Raw genomic sequence first — 23,433 nt, forward strand, 5'->3', positions numbered from 1 at the left:
GCCCTGGGGCCTTGCTCTCCTAGAAGGCTCCAGGGCAGAGAGGACAGAAGAAGCAATGCCTAGACCCTCTTAGGGACAGTCTACCCAGTAGCTGCTCTTCCAGAGATGATCCCTGTCCCCGAACTGAGCCCAATTCCAGGGACAGTAAAAGGGATGTCCTTACACTCATGCATTCATAAAACACTTCTACCCAATTAATTGCTGTTATTTGAACTTCCCAGCCACTCTGTGAAACAGTGTGAAAATTGAGGCTTAGAGAGGCCACACTGCGGATCAGGAACAGGCCCCTCCCAGGTGGCTGGGAATCTTCGCTTCTCAGTCAGCTCAGGCTGTTTCCATTCCCAGGCCACTCCCTCAACAATCCCTTATAGTCTTATCTCGGCCACATACATATAGATTTTGTTCTCAGGCTAGAGCCTTTGGCCAGAAGGAATCTGCCCCACCGGTTGTTAGTCAACCACGTGAAACATGTATTACGTAGAATGCTGCAGTGAAGATGGAGAATGTGAACACAGGCTGGCTTCTGCCCCCAGGCAGCATCTCTGTATTAATCAGGAGACTTGCAGGGGTCAGTGACAGAATCCTAATGCAAAGCAAAAACCAAGATATCCAAAGGCAGGACTGGCTTCAGATGTGGTCAGATCCAGGGGCACAAAGATGTTCACAAGGTACAGTCTTTGCTCCACCTCTCAATGATGCTTCCCTTGGGATGTGGCCTTATTTTCACATTGATTTATTCCATGTGTAGGAAAGATGGTTGCCAACAGGCCCAAACCTATATCCTTGCAGCACCCATGGGAAGGGCAAAGAGACCCTCCCTCTATCAACAGAAGACCATGAATTGGCCCAAACCCCATCAGCCTTTCCAGAGCCATGAACAGTGGGAAAGGAGTGGTTCTTACAAGGAAAATAACTGCCTAGACAAAAACGTGCTAATTGCCAATATCTACTGAAATCATGCTTCTATCCATTTTGTCCACAAATGGTGCCTGATATGCCATATGTGCTCACTGGACAAAGCCAGGTGATGGAGACAGAGGGATGAATAAAACACAGCCATTCAGGAGGAGTCTAATGGGAAACACCAAGAAGCAAATAAGCAATATAATGTGGAAGTGGACCGGGCACGGTGGCTCATGCCTGTAATCCCAGCACTTTGGGAGGCCAAGGTGGGAGGATCGCTTGAGGTCAAGAGTTCGAGACCAGCCTGGTCAACCATGGCCAACATGGTTAAACCCCATCTCTACTAAAAATACAAAAAAAAAAATTAGCTGGGTGCGGTGGTGGGGACCTGTAACCCCAGCTACTCTGAGGGCTGAGGCAGGAGAATCGCTTAAACCCGGGAGGAGGTGGTTGCAGTGAGCTGAGATGGAGCAACTCCACTCCAGCCTGGGCAACAGAGGAAGACTCCATCTCAAAATAATAATATAATAATAATAATAACGTGGAAGTGGCCAGGAGCGGTGGCTCACGCCTGTAATCCCAGCACTTTGGGAGGCCAAGGCAGGTGGATCACCTGAGGTCGGGAGTTCGAGACCAGCCTGACCAACATGGAGAAACCCCATGTCTACTAAAAATACAAAATTAGCCAGGCATGGTGGTGCATGCCTGTAATCCCAGCTACTCGGGAGGCTGAGGCAGGAGAATCACTTGAACACAGGAGGCAGAGCTTGCAGTGAGCTGAGATCATGCCATTGCACTCCAGCCTGGGCAACAAGAGCAAAACTCCGTCTCACAAAATAATAATAATGTGGAAGTGCTGGGAAGAGAAGGGCATGGCAGGGACACTGGGGAAGGGCAGTTAGCTCCGCTTTGATGGGGATTTGGTGGAAAGCACTTGGATCAGTGCACAGATAGTGCATTGGGAGGATCTAGATTGAATCTGAATAGCCAAAAGTCACCCGGCTCTGCACGGTTTCTCAGCTACCCGCCCTGAGGATACCATGGCCTTTCCCTTCTTCTGGGAATGCAGGAAGCAACCAGACAACACCAGCCTGAAGAGCCTGTCCCCTGGGAAGAACGGTCTGGTCTGTGCGGGGCTGGAAGTCTGCTGCTCCTTCACTCTGGATCCTGACTCCCTCCCTCCACACATGGGGAGCAGGACTTCCCTTCACTTTCTGCAGAGGTGGTCCTGCCCATGGGGCCAGCCTATGTGCTAGTACTGGGTTTCTCAATTGTGGCACCATTGACATTTGGGCCTGATGGCTTTGTTGTGGGAAGCCATCCGGTGCATAGAAGATGTTTAACAGCATCCCTGGCCTCTACCCACCTCACACCCCACCCCTGCCGATTCGTGACAGCCTCTCAGACGTTGCCAAATGTCCTCTTGAAAGGTAAAATGGACCCCAGTAGCGAGCCACTGCTCTAATGCATTCCCTCCCCACCCACTTCTCCCTCGTTTCTCCCCTACTCAAGATCCCAGCATTCACAAGGAAGGAGCCTCTTCTCCCTAAGGAGACATTTCTCGATACTTCCTATATTCATCCAAGTGACACTCCCCAAGCCAAGGGTTCTAGAACTACAGGCTGAGGTCTCTACCCTGATCCTCCTCTTCTTCTCTGAGGTCTCTACCCCGATTCTTCTCCTCTTCAACTACCTCAGTTGACTGCATGAGCTGAGTGTGAAAAAGAGAATTGACTGCCCCAACCCCCCAGTCCCTCCTGCACCCCACAGACCTCCTGAGGAGCTGCCACTGCTTGGAGGAAGGCAGAGATGCTGATAATCCTAAGACAGGAGCGATGGGCTATGTGCAGTAAGGAGTGGCCCTGTGTGTGTGCTACAGTGAGGAGCGTCAGAGTGATCCACATGAGAAAATGACAAGTGAGAGGAGCCTGGGGACTTCCAAGCAACCTCCCTTGGTGCCTGGGGGAGGGATGCCAGGCCCTGAGATGACAGGGTAAAACTTTATTTCCTCCTTCCTGTCCTGTTCCTGTGCCAGCCATCGCAGAGCCCCTTGAAACAGCAACTTCATGGTAATTGATAGTGCCCAGATAATATTCTCCGGACAGGTGCCAGGGATGCAGTCACAGAGCTCAATAGCTTTTCTAGAGAGAATATGAGTTGATATCTATCAGTCCCCAACTGGTAAGTCTTCAAGGGACTGCTTGGAGGAGGTGGTATTCTTCTCAGTAGCATAAATCTGCCAGGGACAGGAAGTGTGTGTGTGTGTGTGTAACACATTACAAATATCAAGGATAATGTATAGCACAGGCTTCAAGGAGATGCACGCAGGTGTAAAGGCACCAGGTGCGAGGATGCATGCAGGTGCAAAGACACGAGGTATAACTGAAGGTGTAACACAGAGTGTGAGGACTAGAGACACTGGGGGCAGGTTGGCGGCGGGGCGGGGGCGGTGGGTGATGCATCATGTGTAATTAGTAGAAATGTTGGAACAATGGAACATGCAGAGCAAAGATGTGTGTGCAGGAGCTGCAGCAAATACCGCAGCAAGTACTGAGTGGAGGTTTCTTACTCACTCTCATATTCACACCTGTGTTTCTCTGTACCAGGGAGAGACGGGAGGATCGGGTAGAATAATACTCAGCATGTGACATTCACTGTGTCACAGTCTATCTTCTGCTGTTACAACAAAATACCACAGACTGCATAATTTATGTAGAAAAGATGTTTATTTGGCTCGTGGTTCTAGAAGCTGGGAAGTCCAAGAGCATGGCACTGGCATCTGGTGAGGGTCATCCTCTGGTGGAAGGTATCACATGGCATCTATGCCCATCATAAGAGACAGAGAGAAAAGAGGCCAAACTTATCCTTTTCTCAGGAGCTCACTCCTGCAATAACAGCATCAGTCCACTCATGAGTGCAGAGTCCTCCTGGCTAATCACCTCTTAAATGTCCCACTTCTTAATACCATTATAACGACCATTAAGTTTCCAATACATGAACTTATGAGGGACACATTCAAGCCATAGCATTATATGTATAAGAGCACAGCTTGGCCAGGCACGGTGGCTCACGCCTGTAATCCTAGCACTTTGGGAGGCCAAGGCGGGCAGATCACCGGAGGTCGGGAGTTCGAGACCAGCCTAACATGGAAAACCCCATCTCTACTAAAAATACAAAATTAGCCGGTCATGGTAGCACATGCCTATAATCCCAGCTACTCGGAAGGCAGGAGCTACTCAAGGCAGGAGAATCACTTGAACCCAGGAGGTGGAGGTTGGGGTGAACTGAGATCGCGCCATTGCACTCCAGCCTGGACAACAAGAGTGAAACTCCGTCTCAAAAAAAAAAAAAAAAAAAAGAGAGAGAGAAGAGTACAACTCAAGGACCACTTTAATCACTCTCTTTTTTTGACCTCCTAAGACAGAACACATGCCAGTCTACATTCCTGAGAGGATATATGGTGAAATGGTTTTTAGCATGAGCTTTAGAATCAATGATTTGAGTTTAAACCCTGCTCCACCATGTACTTGCTACAAGTCTTAGACAAATCTTAAACCTCCCTATGACCCAGTTTTCTCATCAGCAACATGGGGAGAAGGAAAGCTACCTACCGCTTGTGGTGGTTATGGCAATTACAGAAGATCCAGGAGTAAACACATAAAGGGGCACATTCCCAAATGTCAGCTCTGTGCTAACTGGAGGAGAGCAGAAATGACATCCTATTGCATCATCTCAAAGAGTCCTGCAGGACAGAGAAGCTGGGCTCTTCCAAAGGCTTGCTGTATCCCAAGGACAGAATCCTTGCTGGGAAGGCACCTTTTCCCCTCTTTGCAACCCCACCTCTCTAAGCCCTTGCATTCACCTCCAGTGAACCTGACAGAGGGAAAGAGCTAGGGCAATATGAATGAGATTCACTTCCAGAGGCACATCCCATGGACAAAAAAGCATGGGGGGCAACAGGATGGAAACACAGTTGAAGCCATTCCATACCCAGATAGATGCAGGCCCTGAGAACCTAGGGAGGCAGGCAAGGCCATCCCTGCCAGGGACTCCACGAGCCCTACCGGCTGCTTCCAGTCCTCACCCCAGGATCCCTCTCCTGGGGTTCAAACCCTGGCTGGGCACGGTGACTTACCTGTAATCCCAGAACTTTCAGAAGCCAAGGCGGGCGTATCACAAGGTCCGGAGATTGAGACCATCCTGGCTAACACGGTGAAATCCAGTCTCTACTAAAAATACAAAAAAAAAAAAAAAAAAAAGCCGGGAGCGGGGTGGACACCTGTAGTCCCAGCTACTCAGGAGGCTGAGGCCGGAGAATGGCGTGAACCCGGGAGGTAGAGTTTGCAGTAAGCCGAGATTGCACCACTGCACTCTAGCCTGGGCAACAGAGCGAGACTCCGTCTCAAAAAAAAAAAAAAAAAAAAAAAACCCACCTGCACTCAGGGGTGTGCTGGAACTCACCCATAAGACTGATATTTGTGTCTCTTCCCAGCCCCATGTTCAGTGACATCACACTGGTAGCTTGAAATCAGCCAAGGTGGAAGCATTTACACCAGGAAAATTGGCAAATTTCTATGAGACTGGCAGAGCTGGGGGTAGATACAAAAGAGAATAAAAACATCAAAGAGCCGTTGGGAGAAGAGAAGAGAAAGGATGGCCATGGGTTAAAGTGTTCTCTGTTGACCTCAGAAATATGGGGACTTTGACACCCAAGGCTCAAGAACTCAGGCCTGGATGGGCGCGGGGGCTCACGCCTGTAATCCTAGCACTTTGGGAGGCCTAGGCGGTTGGATCACTTGAGGTCAGCAGTTCAAAACCAGCCTGGCCAACATGGGGAAACACCGTCTCTACTAAAAAAAAAAAAAAAAAAAAAAAATACAAAAATTAGCTGGGCATGGTTGCAGGTGCCTGTAATCCCAGCTACTTGGGAGGCTGAGGCAGGAGAATCGCTTGAACCTGGGAGGCAGAAGTCGCAGTGAGCCGACATCATGCCACTGCACTCCAGCCTAAGCAACAGAGCAAGACTTCATCTCCAAAAAAAAAAAAAAAAAGGACTCAGGCCTGGCACCATGAAAAACACAATCAGACAAAAAGCCAAAATACCCTCAAAAACTGTGGGAGAAGCGGCGAGAGAACGTTTTCTGCGTTCTTCCACTCTGCCGGGGTGTCGGGCCAGGTCACAGCAGCCTGTCTGGGACACAGTGGGGACGCAGATACCCTTCTTCACACCTGGGGTGCTCAGCTCCCCACTACCCAGTAGTGCTGAGTGCTGACACCACGCACCACCCTCCGCAAGGGAACTGCCTGGGGCACAGTCACACCCCTTCCCAGAGAAAGCCCACATCCAATGCCTGGTCCACAGCAGCAGAGCGTAGAGGCCAGGATTTGACTGTGACAAGGAGCTGACTCCAAAGGCTGAGACTGATTCTTCAGCATCACCTCTTCCACTAAAGGTCAGTCTTCCACCAAAGCAGTCAGGCAAAGGCCTGGCTGCTTGTGGCATCTCTGAAGAGTTGTCCCAGCTCCAGAGCTCACCATGGGATTGGCTGAGGCCACTATCACTACATCATCACAGCTCAATGTCTCCCTCTGCCCATCCCTGCACCCCTCACTCTTTCCCTCCCAAGCATTGTTCCCGCTGTCTCTAAAAAACCTCCCGCATGCAACTCTCCAGCTCGAAGTCTGTCTCCTGGGAAACCCAAGACACAGACACCCTCTACCCCACTCCTGTAAGAAGGGAAAATGATGTTGACTGGAGATTGTGCTGCAGAGATCCCCTGCCCAGGAGACCTAACACCCTCCCCACTCCCACACCATGTCATTCTCTGTAATGGCAGAGGGGTGGGGGTGCGAGTTGTAATATGCTGGGTACCTGCAGACAGCTGATGCAGGGTGCTTCCTCAGAACAGGTGCAACACAGTGTGTTTTGCTGGGGAAAAGGGATGTCAAGCAATCTATGACGGGGGTGCAGGGAGTCTGGGGAGGAAACAGAATGAAGTGTGTGTGTGTGTGTGTGTGTGTGTGTATGTGTGTGTGTGAGAGAGAGAGAGCTGGTGTTTGTGTTCCAGGCTATAGCAAGGGGAGGGAGACAAAAGAATAAAACCTGCTTGTTGGCTGAGTGCAACATGCCTGTAATCCCAGCACTTTGGGAGGCCGAGGCAGGCAGATCACCTGAGGTCAGGAGTTTGAGACCAGCCTGCCAACATGGTGAAACCCTGCCTCTACTAAAAATACAAAAATTAGCCGGGCATGGTGGCACGTGCCTGTAATCCCAGCTACTCGGGAGGCTGAGGCAGAAGAATCTCTTGAACCTGGGAGGTGGAGGTTGCAGTGAGATTGCACCATTGCACTCCAGCCTGGGCAACAGAGCAAGACTCTATTAAAACAAAAAACAAAAAAACCCTGCTTGTTGGATGTAGCAACACACAGGACCTCTGCAGCAAGAGTCACCTGTGCTGTTGTCTATGCAGAGATGTGAGCATGCAGATACACACATCCTTTCTACCTCCAGGCACTAAACACATGCTGTCCCAAACATGCACCCACCTTCTAGGTCCTGGTTCTTGGGTGAGGAGGGGAAGAACTGAGCCCGACTGACCTTTAATGGAAGAAGTGATGCTGAAGAATCAGTCTCAGCCCTTGCAGTCAGCTCCTTCTCACAGTCAAATCTTCTGCACACTCAAATCCTTTACACAGTCAAAGCCTCTACGCGCTGCTGCTCACCTTTCCATAACCCGTCAGAGTTCACAACGTGCATTTGTTCATTCCTCAAATACTGACTGGGAGTCTGAGATGTACGCTCATTGTACCAGGTGCCAGACTCGCATGCAGCCCGTCTCCTGACTTCAAGCTCATGCTGGCTCCACCTGACCTCATCATGTGTTCTAAAGGGACAAGCCAGGGATCCTGGATGCAAGAACTGGTTGGCCTCAGCCTCAGCAAATGAATTCATCCCATTTGCCATCTTTCTGGCTCAGAAACTCCATTTATGATCTGCGCCCCAGCTCAGTCTCCTCCAGAGGAGGCTGCACAGATGGCGAGCTTCCCCACCACCTGGAAGAAGGGAGTTCCTGGCCACCCTGCCAGTGGGAGGACTTTGCTGAACAAACTCCAGGCAGTGGACCGTGTCCACACTGCGTGCTTCTAAGTGGAGGCCAATTTGCTTCTTACCTCCTCCAGCCATTCCCCTGCCCAATCTGGACGCTCACTGAGAGCACACAGGCGAACCTTGCCCCACCTTGGGGGCAACCGTGTTACTTGTCAACTTGCTGACTGGAAATTAGTTTCTCTTCTGAGGTGCTGGAGCGGAGCATGGGCATTGACTTTTACTGACTGAGAGTATGTGCTCAGTCAGAATAAGGGAAGTACTCCTGATTACCTTTTAAATTAATCCAGAATTTCACTAAACACTCAGAGGCGAGACCTGCGTATGCCACTGGAGTCTTCCATCTTCCCAGGGCTGTGGCGGTTCTGTGACATCTGCCACTCAGCAGCCTGGATTTTTTTTTTTAGACAGAGTCTCACTCTGTCACCCAGGCTGGAGTGCAGTGGCACAATCTCGGCTCACTGCAACCTCCGCCTCCTGGGCTCAATCAAGCCATCCTCTTACTTGAGTTGCCCATCACCACGCCCAGCTAAATTTTTTTTTGAGATGGAGTCTTGCTCTGTCACTGAGGCTGGAGTACAGTGGCATGATCTTGGCTCACTGCAACTGCCACCTCCTGGGTTCAAGTGATTTTCCTGCCTCAGCCTCCTGAGTAGCTGGGATTTCAGGTGCCCGCCACCATGCCTGGCTAATTTTTGTATTTTTCATAGAGACGGAGTTTCACCACGTTAGCCAGGCTGGTCTCGAACTCCTGACCTCAAGTGATCTGCCCACCTCGGCCTCCCAAAGTGCTGAGATTACAGGTGTGAGCCACTGCGCCCTGCAATTTTTTGTATTTTTTGTAGAGACAGCCTCACTATGTTGCCCAGGCTGGTCTCAAACTCCTGAGCTCAAGTGACCCGCCCTCCTCAGCATCCCAAAGTGCTGGGATTACAGGCCTGAGCCACCACGCCTGGCCTGAAGCCTGGATTTTAGTGCCAGGTAGGCCTGGGTCTGGATCCCCCAGATTCCTTAACTTTTAAGGCTGGAATGAATACTGGATGTGGGAAGTGCCACCTTTGCACACGGTATAGTGTGAGTGCCCCATCAGTGCACAGTGGAGAGTAAGTGCTCAGTCAGCCGCCACTCATTACATTATTGCCTCACTGCTGCCCTGGAGAGAAGCCCCTGGTTACAGAAGTTATCAAACCCATTAAATGCCCACTCCATCAAGTCCCATCCTTTGGCCCATGGCTCATGTCAGAGGGCAGGCTAATCTCTAAAGTCCACCCACTGCTTTAAGGCCTGCCAAATGCAAGAGTCTCTTGGATCATGATAAAATGGAAACAGAAAACACCAAGAGACAGAGGTCAGGTAAAGGGCTCCGCTTGCCCATGAACCCCTGCCATTCCATGCAGGTGCAGGTCTTTGGCCTTCCAGGAAATTCTGGTCCTTGAGCTGGATGATGGGGTGGACAGCAGCCACCTGCAGCTGAGTTCTTGCAGGGACATCATAGGAGTTGTTTAGAAGGATAAACAGGAGAATGTGTCCATCCTGATTTTGGATCGGGACAGAAATTATGACCCATAGTGACATCAAACCTAGATTGATTTTACCTCACTTGGAATATACCAAGTTTCTCTCCTATCTTTGTTCTCCTTTATGGAGACTTTTACTGTAAAAATGTTAAGTGATATGAAATATAAGCTCTATAAATATATTTGGAACTCAAGCCATATGGCTCAACAGGAAAGAGATAGCTGTTTGCTGGGCTCTTTGGTTATAAAGCTGCTCAAAGCCCCCATATCAGAAGTTAAAAGATAGGAAGTCAATAGAGCATCCTAAGCAATTCAGTGCACATTTTTAGGCAACTTACTAATTGTTGTTGTTGTTCAGCCACCGTTCATTGAGTATATTCCATGTGAGACACTGTGGTAAGTGAGATGAGGGTTGAGTAAAATATTGAATACAGGACATTTTATATTATTATTTACCAGTTGTGTTAGTCCATTTGCACTGCTATAAAGAAATACCCGACCAGGCGTGGTGGCTCATGCCTGTAATCCCAGCACTTTGGGAGGCCTGAGGCAGGCAGATCACAAGGTCAAGAGATACAGACCAACCTGGCCAACATAGTGAAACCCCATCTCTACTAAAAATACAAAAATTAGCTGGGTGTGGTGGCACGTGCCTGTAGTCTCAGCTACTTGGGAGGCTGAGGCAGGAGACTCGCTTGAACCCGGGAGGTGGAGGTTGCAGTGAGCCGAGATCACACCACTCTACTCCAGGTTGGCGACAGAGCGAGATTCTGTAGGAAAAAAAACCAAAAAACAAACAAACAAAAAAACCCTGGGTAATTTATAAAGAAAAGAGGCTTACTTGGCTGACAGTTCTGCAGGCTGTACAAGCAGCATTATGCTGGCATCTGCTTGGCTTCTGGTGAGCCCTCAGGAAGCTTTCAATCATGGCAGAAGGCAAATGGGGAGCTGGCATATCACATGGGGAGAGTGAGCAAGAGAGAGAGACGGGGAACAGGCGGAGGTGCCAGGCTCTTTTAAACAACCAAGGCTGGGTACAGTGGCTCACACCTATAATCCCAGCACCCTGGGAGGCCAAGGTGGGTGGATCACTTGAGGTCAGGAGTTTGAGACCAGCCTGGCCAACATGGTGAAAACCCCGCCTACTAAAATATAAAAATTAGCTGGGCATGGTGGTGCACGCCTGTAATCCCAGCTACTCAGGAGGCTGAGGCAGGAGAATTGCTTGAACCCGGGAGGCGAGGGTTGTAATAAGCCAAGATTGCATTGCTGCACTCCAGCCTGGGTGACAGGGTGAGACTCCATCTCAAAAAATAAAAATAAAAATAAAATAAAATAAAAAATAACCAGACCTCACGTGAACTAACAGACTGAGAACTCACTTATTACAGGGAGGACAGCTCCAAGACATACATGAAGGATCTGTCTCCATGACCCAAATACCACCTGCTAGGCCCACCTCTAGCACTGGAGGTCACATTTCAATATGAGATTTGGAGAGGATGAAATAACCTCCCATATCACCAGTTGTTAACATTTTTGCCACATTACACTCTCTCCCTCCCTCCTTCTCTCTGAAATACTCAAATGGTTTCTGAACCATGTGAATTAATTTGCAGACATCATGACACTTTACTCCTAAATGCTTCAGTGTATCTCTCCTAAGAAGAAGGTTTATTCTCCTAATAGAACTACCATACCACTATCAATCCCGAGATAGGTAACGCTGACATAATAATATTATCTAAAATGCATTACATTGTCACATTTCCCCAGTTTTCCCAAGAATATACTTTGTAGCTCTTTGTTTTTTAAAAGTAACCCAGTATCCACTCGTGGATCCCACATTGCATTTGGCATCTTCCTAATGTTTTTTTCTGGCTTTTTCTTTGAGACAGAGTCTTGCTCTGTTACCCAGGCTGGAGAGTAGTGGCACAATCTCAGCTCACTGAACCTCTGCCTCCCAGGTTCAAGTGACTCTCCTGCCTCAGCCTCCCAAGTAGCTGGGATTACAGGCACCTGCCACCATGCCTGGCTAATTTTTGTGTTTTTAGTAGAGAAGGAGTTTCACCATATTGGCTAGGCTGGTCTCTAACTCCTGACCTCAAGAGATCTGCCCATCTTGGCCTCCCAACGTGCTGGGGTTACAGGTGTGAGCCACCACGCCCAGCCTCTGGGCCAGTGGAGGTGGGCAGATCTCTTGAGGCCAGGAGTTTGAGACCAGGCTGGACAACATGGTGAAAACCCACCTCTACTAAAAATACAAAAATTAGCCAGGCTTGGTGGTACATGCCTGTACTCCCAGCTACTCTGGAGGCTGAGGCACAAGAATCGCTTGAACCTGGGAGACAGGTTGCAGTGAACTGAGATCATGCCACTGCGCTCCAGCCTGAGCAACAGAGTCCCAAAAAAAAAAAAAAAAAAAAAAAAATAGAGCTCTGCAAAGAAAGATCTAGAGCTCTTAGCAACTTTTGAGAAAGAACCTTTGGCCTCAAACCAAAAAGCAAAAATCTTTCCACAAAAGACCCTTGGATGCCGCATAGCACTCACCCTCACTACAGATGGGCAACTTATTTCTTAGAGGGGCATATGGGCTTCCAATTATTCCAATAGATTAATGCCATCTGCTCCCTACATGAAGGAAAACTGGTTAAGAGCTGGTGTCAAGGGAGTCTTAGGCCCTGATCAGCACTTTGGGAGGCCCATGTCTTCTGAAGGCCAGTCTGTGCTGGCGCTGGAGATGTAGAAGAAAGGAGGGAGGAAAAAAAAAGAAAAGCTGCCCTCACAGGGTTTACAGTATAGCTGGGGAAAAATAGACAGAGAGAGAGAAACAGGGAACTAAAATAAGATTAGACTGCTGAAGGATAACGTAGCTGCAGGGGCATGCAATTTAACTTTGGGAGTGAGGGCAGAAGTCATACCTAAGCTGAAGCCTGAAGGAAAATTCACCAGCTAAACACAGAGGAGGAGTATTCTCAGCAGGAGAAACAGCCCATGTGCAGGTCCAGAAGTGAGGAGAACTGAGTGTGCAAATCACATGCACGAGCTCAGCTGTGTAGCAGGAGTGGGGGAGCCATGAAAGCTGAGACTGGAGGGCTGGGCCAGGGCTAGGGCTGCCCACACTGGGCCTTACAACACATGGGGAGACGCTTAGACTTCCTCCTGAGACCAGCGAAGAGCCACTGAGGTTTCACAACCACCATCCCAGCTCCATGTGGAATGATGGAGCACGTGCACAGAGGAAGTCCAGCAGGAGGCTTCATAAGATGCAGGCAATGGCCTGGATCTAAGCTAGAAGCTAGGAGATGGAGAGGCGGGAATACACATAACATGTATTTTGGAGATAGGAGCCGAGGCTCTCTCTACCTATGTCTAGTTAGAATAGACATAGTGAATAAAGGAAGAAATCCAGGATTTCTTTCTTTAATTAAAGACACCTAGGTGTCTTTAATTAAAATGATGCTTTAGAAGAAGTGTGGTCAAACTACAACCTCAGGGCCAGTGTTCTGTTTTTATAGATAAAGTTTTATGGGCACACAACCACAACCACATCCATTTGTTTATATATTGTCTATGCCTGCTTTCACCCTACAACAGCAGAGCTGAGAAGTTTTGACAGAGACCATAAACTGCAAAAGCTGAAAATATTTCTTTTCTTTTTCTTTATTTTATTGTATTTTTTTTTTTTTTGAGACAGATTTTTGCTCTTGTTGCCCAGGCTGGAGTGCAATGGTGTGACCTTGGCTCACCACAACCTCCGCCTCCCGGGTTCAAATGATTCTCCTGCTTCAGCCTCCCGAGTAGCTGCGATTACAGACATGTGCTACCAGGTCCGGCTAATTTTGTATTTTCAGTACAGATGCAGTTTCTCCATGTTGATCAGGTTGGTCTTGAACTCCTGACCTCAGGTGATCCACCTGTCTCGGCCTCCCAAAGTGCTGGAATTACAAGTGTGACCCACCATGCCTGGCCTGAAAATATTTCTTATCTGATTCTTTACAGAAGTTTGTGAACACCCTTCTTAGAACATTGTATTCCAGAGATGCCTCAGGGAGAAAAAGAATATTTAAGCAAATAAGTTTGGGCCATTCTGTATTTTATGTTGTTTTCTTGGCTACTCACCATGGATGGAGGTACCCTGAGAGTGCTGAGAAGTCCCATAGGAAAGAAATCTGTTTACTTTATTAAAACCAGTATTTCCCCAATGTAATTGCTCTCAGACTATGTTTATGTTTAATTCTGAGGAATGCACCTGTGGATGCCTGCTTTAGAAAGATGAGGAGGTAGGCCGGGCACGGTGGCTCACACTTGTAATCCCAGCACTCTGGGAGGCCGAGGCAGGCAGATCACCTGAGGTCAGGAGTTTGAGAACATCCTGGTCAACATGGTGAAACCCTATCTCTATTAAAAATACAAAAATTAGCCGGGCATAGTGACAGACGCCTGTAATTCCAGCTACTTGGGAGGTTGAGAATTGCTTGAACTCGGGAGGTGGAGGTTGCAGTGAGCCGAGATCATGCCATTGCACTCCAGCCTGAGCAACAGAGTGAGACTCTGTCTCAAAAAAAAAAAAGAGAAAGAAAGAAAGATGAGGAGGTGGTTGGGCCCAGTGGCTCACGTCTGTAATCCCAGCACTTTGGGAGGCCGAGAAGGGTGGATCATGAGGTCAGGAGATGGAGACAATCCCGGCTATCATGGTGAAACCCTATCTCTACTAAAAATACAAAAAAATTAGCCGGGCCTGGTGGCATGCGCCTGTAGTCCCAGCCACTCGGGAGGCTGAGGAGTAGAATTGCTTGAACTCAGGAGGCAGAGGTTGCAGTGAGCCAGGATGGTGCCATTGCACTCCAGCCTGGGTGAAAGAGTGAGATGCTGTCTCAAAAAAAGAAAAGAAAAGAAATAAAGAAAGAGGATGTAGAAGAGCTACACTAGAGGGGTGAAGATTGCTGAGCATACAATTTATGAGATGAGTGAAGACATTAAAATGGCCAAGAATCAGACAAAAGAATCAGACCTGAGCTAGGGCTTAGGTCAAAAAGAAGGAAGCGACGTAAGGGAGTCTGTGAAGGCAGAATGCTGACAATTCCTACCTAGATATCTATAGGGAATATGAAATAGGGAGGTAGAGAGTGGAGGGGGAAAGTGGGGTGAAGAAGCCGGCTTGAGGAAAAGAGGTGAACTCCAGCTTGGATACAAGCTGGAGTTGGCTTGTTGGCTCAGAGTAAGCAATGACCTTCTGCTTCCAGGAAAATGGAGAAGGCACATTTTCCCCTATTCCTCCAAGTGGTTCAACTAAAAACCTTGGATGTTATATATAAAACAAATATGAGAAGACTCAGAACAGTGCAAAGAAGAAGGCAGATGGCTAGGGAACTCACAATCCGAGGAATGACATGGTGGTGAGTTCCCTGGTTTTTCTTTTTGCTTCACATATCCCAGGCTGAGTGCTTGAGAAGCAGACAACCTAAGAAGGCCAATGTCCAATTCAAAATCACTCATCATACCAAGAACCAGAGATCTCTCAAACCAAATTAAAATAGCAATAAATGCCAACACTGAGATGACAGAGGTGTTAGAATTGTCTGACAAAGATTGCAAAGCGGCCATAATAAAATGCTTTAATGAACAATTATGAATACACTTGAAACAAATGAAAAATCAGAAAACCTCAGCAAAGAAACAGAAAATCTCAGCAAAGAAAGACATGACATAAAGGAGAACCAAATCAACACGTTAGAACTGAAAAATACAACAAATGAAATAAACAGCTCCATGGATGGGCTCAAGAGCAGAATAGAGGGGACAGAGGGAAGAGAATCCACGAACTGGAAGACAGAACAATCAAAATTACCCAATCTAAATGATGGAGAGGAAACAGACTGAAAACAAATAAACAGAGCCCCAGGATCCCATGGGACTATAACAAAGACGAGAGTCCCAGAAGAGAGGACAAAACGATGCGATTGTAAAAGGATTCAAGGAAATAATGGACAAACACAACCCAGCTTTGACAGGAAACATGAAACTACAGATTAAAGAAGCTGAGCCCCCCCTCCCCGCACCAAACTATGAGATAAACCCAAAGAAATCCATGCCAAGACACATATTTAAATATCTGAAAACTAAAGACAAAGTAGCAAAATATCCAACCTTCACTAGGCTTTATTGGACCTTTGAGGCAACTGCAGCTGAGTAACTAGGGCTGTGGAGTGGTGACTCCGTTCACCTGGATTAGGATGGAGATGGCGGTACAGGAAGGCATGGGTTTGAGCTCAGAGAATCTTGTGGCATTTTAGGGTTACCACCTTCTAGCTTGGGTGCCCCCATCAAGAGCAGCCTCCCGTGGTTTTCAGTGGAATGGGAACAGCACCCTGGGTGTGAACATACTGTCTTCAGGGCTTTTGCTCCTGCTGTTCTCTTACCCTGCAATGCATGATCTTTGGTTCTTCACATTGCGGGCTGCTTAAGGTTTCTGCTTAAATGTTACCTCCTGAGAATGGCCTTCTCCTCTGGCCCAGTCTAAAGAAGATTCTCAACCAATCCACACCCTACCAAATTCTTCACAGCACGCTCCTTCCTTCATATTATTAACAACAACTTACAATTACTTTTTCATGTTGACTTGTTTATTATATGTTACTTTACTAAACTGTAAGCTCCACGGGACCAGAAATCACCCTCGTGTCTCAATACTTGTCTGGCAGACAATAGGCAGACAAAAAAAGGTTCTTGTGGAATAAATGAATAACAGAGCTGAGCAGGGAAGGGGACCTATATTTAACAGAGCTTCTGCATTTCAGAAGCTGAGCTAAGCACTTCACTTGTATCATCTCATATCGTTGTCACAAGTCAATAGTGAGGCAGCATCGTTGCTCTCATTTTTCTTAAGATGTTGGTGCTGTCATGTTACAGGTGAGGAAACTGAGGCTCAGAGAGATGCAGTCTCATGCCAACAGTCACACACTGACCAAGATGCAGAGCCAAGTTTCAGATCTGGATTGTTTTTTCCGCCCATGTATTTTCTACTACTCCGCCCAGCCACCCTGTTGAGGCAGGTTGTTGTGTAAACCCAACCCTATACCCTTCTTGCCAGGTGATTTGTAAAATTCACTCCATTTTCTTATCTTTGCAGTGGTGAAGTTCTGAGAATGAGGTGTGAGACTACGTACAGTGGACAGGTAAAGTGTATTTCATTCCATGCATCTCCAAGCAGTTGGGCTAGAGTTTAATTTAAGCGCCTGGGTACCATGGCGATGCAAGCTCTATAAATACCAAGAGAGAGGCTTCTTTCAGCCAGTCTGCTGGTGACTGCGCTTGTACCCCCATCCCCGTTTCCCACCAGGGCTCCACTGCTGCTGTTGAGTAGAGGAACAGAGGAAAGCACTGCTTTGCAAGAACTCCCGCCCTCTGCTCATGGACTTGCTCTCTCCTCTCCACACCCCCACCCTTGAAACTGAGATTTCATCACCACCTCCTCCTTTGGTGCATAATTCATTTCCTCTTCAATGAAAGACACAACAGCTCCCAGTACCCACAGAATCCCTTGACAAGAGAGTCGGAAATAGGATGCACTCAACCTCTCCTGCCAGCTTCAGCCTCTCACAGAGGAGAAATCAGCTCAGTTAAGAGTTCGAGACCAGCCTGGCCAACATGGTGAAACCTCGACTCTACTAAAAATACAAAAATTAGCTGGGCGTGGTGGCGGGCGCCTGTAATCCCAGCTACTCGGGAGGCTGAGGCAGGAGAATTGCTTGAATCCGGGAGGTAGAGGTTGCAGTGAGCCGAGATTGCACCACTGCACTCTAGCCTGAGTGAGAGAGTGATACTCTGTCTCAAAAAACAAACAAACAAATAAACAGCAACAACAACAAAAAACAAAGAAAAAAAAAAAGAACCAGCAAGGAAACAAGTGGGAAAGAAAGGCAACAAAGGGAGAAAAGTACCCCTCTTTCCACAGAGACAGCTGAGCCTGTGAAATCCCCTGACACCAATCCCCTTGAGGGTCTTTTTTTTTTTTTTTTTTTTTTTTTTGAGACGGAGTCTCGCGCTGTGTCACCCAGGCTGGAGTGCAGTGGCGCGATCTCGGCTCACTGCAAGCTCCGCCTCCCAGGTTCACGCCATTCTCCTGCCTCAGCCTCCGAGTAGCTGGGACTACAGGCGCCCGCCACCACTCCCGGCTAGTTTTTTGTATTTTTAGTAGAGACGGGGTTTCACCATGTTAGCCAGGATGGTCTTGATCTCCTGACCTCGTGATCCACCCGTCTCGGCCTCCCAAAGTGCTGGGATTACAGGCTTGAGCCACCGCGCCCGGCCAACCCTTGGGGGTCTTGTGGACAGCACTGCGCAGGCGATGGAGGATCAGGGCACTATCTCTTCCTCTTAGAATTGAGAACCCCCACTTCAACTCTATCCTCTCATTGTCAGCTCAGCTATGACCAGTTTTAGTGTGCCCTGATCAACCTCCATGGCCTCCTCCATCCGCTCCAAATAGACACATAACCCAAACATAAGTAGGAGTGTAAGGAGAGTCTCCTGGCCACCCCACCTCCTTTCCCAACCCGACCGTGGCCCTGAAGTCTCTCCTTCATAGGCATTCTAAAGCCCACACTGGGAGTCAGAAGCAAAAACCCACTAGAAGCAGCTAAGTTGATATCTGCGTGACTATAGAAAAGTCACTCTGCCTCTCTGAATCTCAGTTTGCTCATCTATGAAATGGAACCAGCAGGAACCAGGGCAGTAAATCATTATTCATACAAACTCCATTTCTCTGTCTGTAAAATGAGTAGGCTGTGCAAGACTTGTTTCAGTCCATTTCGGAGCACTGAATTAAGCATGGAGGACCTAGAGGTAAATAAAAAACCATCTCTTCTGCCTCGGCTCTCACGTTACCAAGGTTTCTTCCACCCCCATCTTCTCTGGCTTAAGACGTGTTTTCCCATCATTGGAAAAAACAGTCCACAGCACATTTATGAACCTCAAATAATGCATGACTCAAGAAAGGGTACATTATTGGCTCCATCATAGAACATAACTGTGCATTCCCCAGGATGTGTGGGAGGGACGGCATGAGGTAGGGAGATACAGTTATGGAGCAGGAGGCAAAATCTCAGCAGAGGTTCTCAAAGCCTCCATTTCCCCTGAAGAATACAGATGCTAACAGGAAACTCGACTGCTGACATATTTGTTCCTTCTTTTTTACATTTAATTTCTCCTCTTTACCATCTTCATGGAATATGTGACTCTAGCTCTCTGAAACACTCTAAAACACGTGTGGAAAATGGCCTTTCTTCCTGGCAGTTGCAGTGGAGAAAAGGGTTTAAGTGGGCATCGTTTTTAAAAACAAGACAGCCTGTCCCAGGCTCAGGTGATTCCTTTGGGTCACCGGGATGTGGCCTTTGTCATTAGAAAGGCTTGGCCCGTGGTCACCTCTGCACTGCCCAAGCCTGTCTCCTTCAACTCCACACACAGGCAGTCAGACACAGCCCCAGGAGGATGGCCAGGAGAGACCTGGGCTTCTCGTCTTCAGTTCGGATTCCTACAGTTCAGTCACCTGTAGAATAACATCCAATTCAGCCTATCACGTGGCTGAGCCGGTTTTACCTTTAATCTCTTCCACGTTTGCCCTCAGCCTCGCAGAATGTCCAGGATGATTCACGCGCCATCACATGGGGCAGGCAGTCATCTGTTTTATTACCTCACCCTGCTTGCAGCTTCTTCAAGATAACCTGGGATTCTTTCGCTGGGGGTGGATGGGAGGTAAAAAGAGCGAAAGACCAAGCTCTTAATTCAGGAGTCAATTCCTGCTCTGGTCTCTCTTTCCTGCTTCCCAGGCCAGGTCAAAAGGTCCAAAGCAGCAAGCCATTTGGAAAATGCCAGGGTTTGGGCGGCCGGACTAAAACGAAAGCAGGACTTGGCAGTCTAAAAGGTGTTTTCTCTTCACAATCAATGCCAACCAATAAAAAGGCTTGGTTGAAAAATAAAGCCAAAAAAAAAAAAAAAAAAAAACAATTAGGAGGACTGTTGCAAGCAACCAGGCATAATTTTCAGGAGGGGAAAGGACGTGGATTTGTGTTTTGAACAGAAAATACTTCAATTGGTCCACATTTCATAAAGGTGTGTCTGCTGCCAGGCACAGTGCTCCGAATGCACCGCACTGCAGCCCGAGATGAAGGCGTGCTGCTGAGTGCCAAGCCCTCACATTTCTCCTCCTGCTTTGCCCTAACCACAAGCCCAAAGGAGTCCATATTGTTATGTGACTTTTTTTTTCAAATCAAAGACTGAGACTTCAGTGAAGCAAGCTGCCCAAGGTCACACAGCTAGAAAACCGGGCGGGCTTGGGACCCAAACAGCCTGATTCTACAGCTCTTGCTTCTCAGCCAAAAAACTATGAAGCAAACATCAACAGAGACGAACATTTGTCAGTATCAGTCATGTTCCACATCCCAACCACGGGGAGGTTCTGGGGCTACAGAGTGATTTAAAAGAGAAAGAAAGTCTCCAATCTGAGTGACAGAGCGAGACTCCGTCTCAAAAATAGAAAGAAAGAAAGTCAGCCAGGCACGGAGGCTCACGTCTGTAAGCCCAGCACTTTGGGAGGCTGAGGTGGGCGGATCACCTAAGGTCAGGAGTTTGAGACCAGCCTGGGCAACATGGCAAAACCCCAGCTCTACTAAAAAATACAAAAATTAGCTGGGCGTGGTGGCACAGGCCTGAAATCCCAGCTACTCTGGCGGCTGAGGCAGGAAAATCGCTTGAATCTGGGAGGCAGAGGTTGTAGTGAGCTGAGATCGTGCCACTGCACTCCATCCAGCCTGGGGGACAGGGGGAGACTCCATCTCAAAAAAGAAAGTATAGGTTAATGACTGAGAACACTGCACTGGAGTCAGACCTGGTCTGTTTTATGAGCTCTGTATCCCGGGCCAACAACAAAGCATCTTGGAGCCTCATCTGTAAAATGGGTATAATAAATAGCCTTCCCTACACCAGAGGGTTGTTATGAACATTGAGATCATGTATTCAAAGAACCTAGCACCAGGTTGGCTTTGCTTTGGGGCTACTGCTCTAATCCATAGTGGGTTTTTTTTTTTTTTTTTTTTTTTTTTTTTTTTGAGACGGAGTCTGGCTCTGTCGCCCAGGCTGGAGTGCAGTGGCCGGATCTCAGCTCACTGCAAGCTCCGCCTCCCGGTTTACGCCATTCTCCTGCCTCAGCCTCCCGAGTAGCTGGGACTACAGGCGCCCGCCACCTCGCCCGGCTAGTTTTTTGTATTTTTTAGTAGAGACGGGGTTTCACCGTGTTAGCCAGGATGGTCTCAATCTCCTGACCTCGTGATCCACCCGTCTCGGCCTCCCAAAGTGCTGGGATTACAGGCTTGAGCCACTGCGCCCGGCCCCATAGTGGGTTTTTATGTAGTGAAGGCTTGACCCACACAGAGGAAGTGTAGAGGGCTGTGGGAATTCCCCCAAAAAGGAATGGGGAATTCCATCTTTTGGGTGTTGAGGGCCAGTCTAAGGCTGGTGTCCCTGGGCTCTGGTGCCTGGTATTTATGGAATGAAGGACGGCCAAGCACTGAGCCCCTGGGCCTGGCCTCAGGGAAGGAATTAACTATGCAGAAGGCATTTGCAGGCGAGGCTCACTCTGGTGGGTCTTTTCTGTCAAGAGGAGATGAGACCACAAACACGATTCCCTCTCTTGCTCGGCAACACCCTGGCCCATACAGCACAAGGTGCTGGCTCTTCTGGAAGACTGTGGGCCCCAGGCAAGAGAAGACACCGAACTGGGCTTCCTTCGACCAGTTCAGCTTCCTGCCATATGCCTAGGGCAAAAAAGGGTTAAATTCCCACTCAGTACACAGATGTAAGAGGAGATGGGGAAGTGACCAGCCAGCTGATCATTCACTCAATCATGCTAGCTTGCTTTTTGTATTTAATGCTACATTTTAAATTAATTAATTAATTAATTTACTTGAGACAGAGTCTCGCTCTGTTGCCCAGGCTGGAGTGCAGATCTTGGCTCACTGCAACCTCAACCTCCCAGGTTGAAGTAATTCTCGTCCCTCAGCCTCCCGAGTAGCTGGGACTACGGGTGCCTGCCACCACGCCCAACTAATTTTTTTATTATTATTATTTTTTAGTAGAGATAGGGCTCACTATGTTGGCCAGGCTGGTCTCAAATCCTGACCTCAGATAATCTGCCTGCCTCACCCTCCCAAAGTGTTGGGATTACAGGCGTGAGCCACCATGCCCAGCTAATTCTACATTTTTAATTTCTCAAGAAACTGATTATTTTATTCTTTTGAACATTTTTCAAGATGGAATTTTGCTTTGCTTACTTTTTTCGTTTTCATAACCCTACTTCTCCCAAATCCATAACACACCTACCTCAAGGTATCACAGGAAAGAACGCCTGTTCTGAAGCTGCTAGCCACAGCCTGTCACAAGTCCTCAATTTAGCTAACAATAACAATGGCATTACTATTACTTTTACAAAGTGTTTTCCCTGACACCCTCTGGAAGTCCGCCCAGGAAAGCGGATCCACAGCGCTCCTAATTTTAGGGGCCCTGAGGGGAGACAGCTACATTTCCAAATGGTAGGGAGGGGTGGAGGGTGGGCGAAACGTCGTAGGGAGAGTTGAATAGAAGGAGACAGATGGTGCGTGTGTTGGGGGAAGGGACCAGAGATCCTGGAAAACTTATGTTTCCCAATTCGCAAGAATGTTTCCATTTAACCACTTCTTGCCTGACTCCTGATTCTACACCACAGAAAAGCAGGGAGTTTTAAGATTTGGGGCCACCTGTGCCAAGAGCCTGGCTACTCCGGGTAGAGAGAGACAGGAGCATTTTAACTAGAGGCAGAGCGGTTTTCGGCCCAGCCCCCTAGGTCTGGGACGCAGGTGAGGGGCGGTCTCTCCTTCCCCTGGCAGGGGCAGCGTAGGGGTGGCCGGCGGCTGGGACTGTCCCACGAGGGGGCGCGTCTCGGGCCCTAAGACCCGCCCTCGTGGCGCTGCGCGCTGGGAGGGGACCCGGGAACCCAGGCGGCCGGCGCTCCACCTCCCGTTTCCGGGGCAGCGCGGTTACCTGCACCGCCCGAGCCGCACCTGGCGGAGGCAGAAGTCAGAAACCTAGCGAGCTCAGAGCGGCGTAGCGGAGAGGAGGGACGGCACCCGGCTGCAGGGAGGAGAGGGAGGCGGCAGCGGCAGCGGCGGCGTGGAGGGCGCAGCGCGCCGCGCGGCGGAGGAGGGCAGACGGCGGCGGCGGCGCTCGGCTCGCTCTGCCCGGCCGGCTGGGCGCGCACCCGGGCTCGCACCGCGCCGCTGCGGACGCACATGGCAGCGTGAGAGGCCGGCGGCGGGAGGAGCGGGCGGCGCCGGGTCGGGGACGCAGGGCCGCATGGACAGCGGCGCCACCCCGGCCGGCCCCCACTAGGGCCCCCCATCCGCGGGCGCCACCCCCCGGATCATGGTGCCTCGGCGGCCGCCCGGGCTAAGAGCGGCCGGCTGGAGCCGCTGAGCCCCCGCTGCGGTCGGGAGCTGCATGGGGGAGCGCCGGCAGCGCTCGGGAAGATGCCCCGGCCGGAGCTGCCCCTGCCGGAGGGCTGGGAGGAGGCGCGCGACTTCGACGGCAAGGTCTACTACATAGACCACACGAACCGCACCACCAGCTGGATCGACCCGCGGGACAGGTAGGACCCCGGGACCCTCCTCCGTGCCCCCACACCCCCGCCCGGCCCCGCACCTGCCTCTGCAGCCGCCGGCTGGGACTGGGCGGGGGCGGGGGAGCTCTGCGTGCCTCTTGAGCTCTTTTCAGTTCGCCACCTCCTGCTCCCCGCAACCTTCTGGAGCGCTGCTCCCGCCTCAGTGGGCAACTGAGAGGAGGCGCCTGCCAGGGAGCTGGCCCAGACTGCCCCACCGC

The 23,433-nt window shown here is 49.4% G+C and overlaps 2 protein-coding genes across 16 annotated transcripts in view; one reads left to right on the forward strand and one right to left on the reverse strand.

Moving 5' to 3' along the window:
* Positions 1–3,610: 3,610 nt before the first annotated feature.
* LOC106999025 (uncharacterized) lies at positions 3,611–23,396 on the reverse strand. Of its 4 annotated transcripts, none has more exons than XR_013394996.1 (6): positions 23,257–23,396; positions 19,126–19,264; positions 5,365–5,492; positions 5,039–5,129; positions 4,515–4,598; positions 3,611–3,723 (listed from the first exon to the last, which is right to left on the reverse strand). XR_013394996.1 is itself a non-coding variant. In XM_077937435.1 (6 exons), exons 1-2 carry the CDS (start codon positions 22,955–22,957, stop codon positions 19,221–19,223), a joined length of 402 nt encoding a protein of 133 aa, XP_077793561.1. In that variant the 3' UTR covers positions 3,611–3,788; positions 4,515–4,598; positions 5,039–5,129; positions 5,365–5,492; positions 19,126–19,220. The 4 variants fall into 4 exon arrangements, 1 of the variants encoding a protein (XP_077793561.1); XR_013394994.1 differs by having other exon boundaries at positions 5,039–5,132; XR_013394995.1 differs by having other exon boundaries at positions 4,515–4,645; positions 5,039–5,132.
* The window catches only part of WWC1 (WW and C2 domain containing 1), a 175,539-nt gene continuing 174,665 nt past the window's right edge, over positions 22,560–23,433 (forward strand). For 8 of the 12 annotated variants that reach the window (XM_077937427.1, XM_077937429.1, XM_077937430.1 and 5 more), the window contains exon 1: positions 22,793–23,203. Coding sequence is in view for 4 of the 12 variants with exons in the window: in XM_015141371.3 (XP_014996857.1) it covers positions 23,085–23,203 (119 nt within the window). In the remaining 8 variants the exon portion in view is untranslated. Of the gene's footprint in view, positions 23,204–23,433 lie in introns of all 12 variants that reach the window. The other 4 variants (XM_015141371.3, XM_015141372.3, XM_015141373.3 and 1 more) reach the window with 1 other exon arrangement.

This window comes from Macaca mulatta, chromosome 6, assembly GCF_049350105.2.
Source record: "Macaca mulatta isolate MMU2019108-1 chromosome 6, T2T-MMU8v2.0, whole genome shotgun sequence".
Lineage (NCBI taxonomy): Eukaryota > Metazoa > Chordata > Mammalia > Primates > Cercopithecidae > Macaca > Macaca mulatta.

What these genes read in the sequence shown, in the direction of transcription:
- LOC106999025 (XM_077937435.1), bottom strand. Translation starts at nt 22,957, where the DNA reads ATGGGGGGCCCTAGTGGGGGCCGGCCGGGGTGGCGCCGCTGTCCATGC. An exon ending in GTGCGGCTCGGGCGGTGCAG is followed by an intron (nt 19,265 to 22,599) that starts GTAACCGCGCTG and finishes ATCCACCCCCAG; the next exon opens with CGAAAGAATCCCAGGTTATC.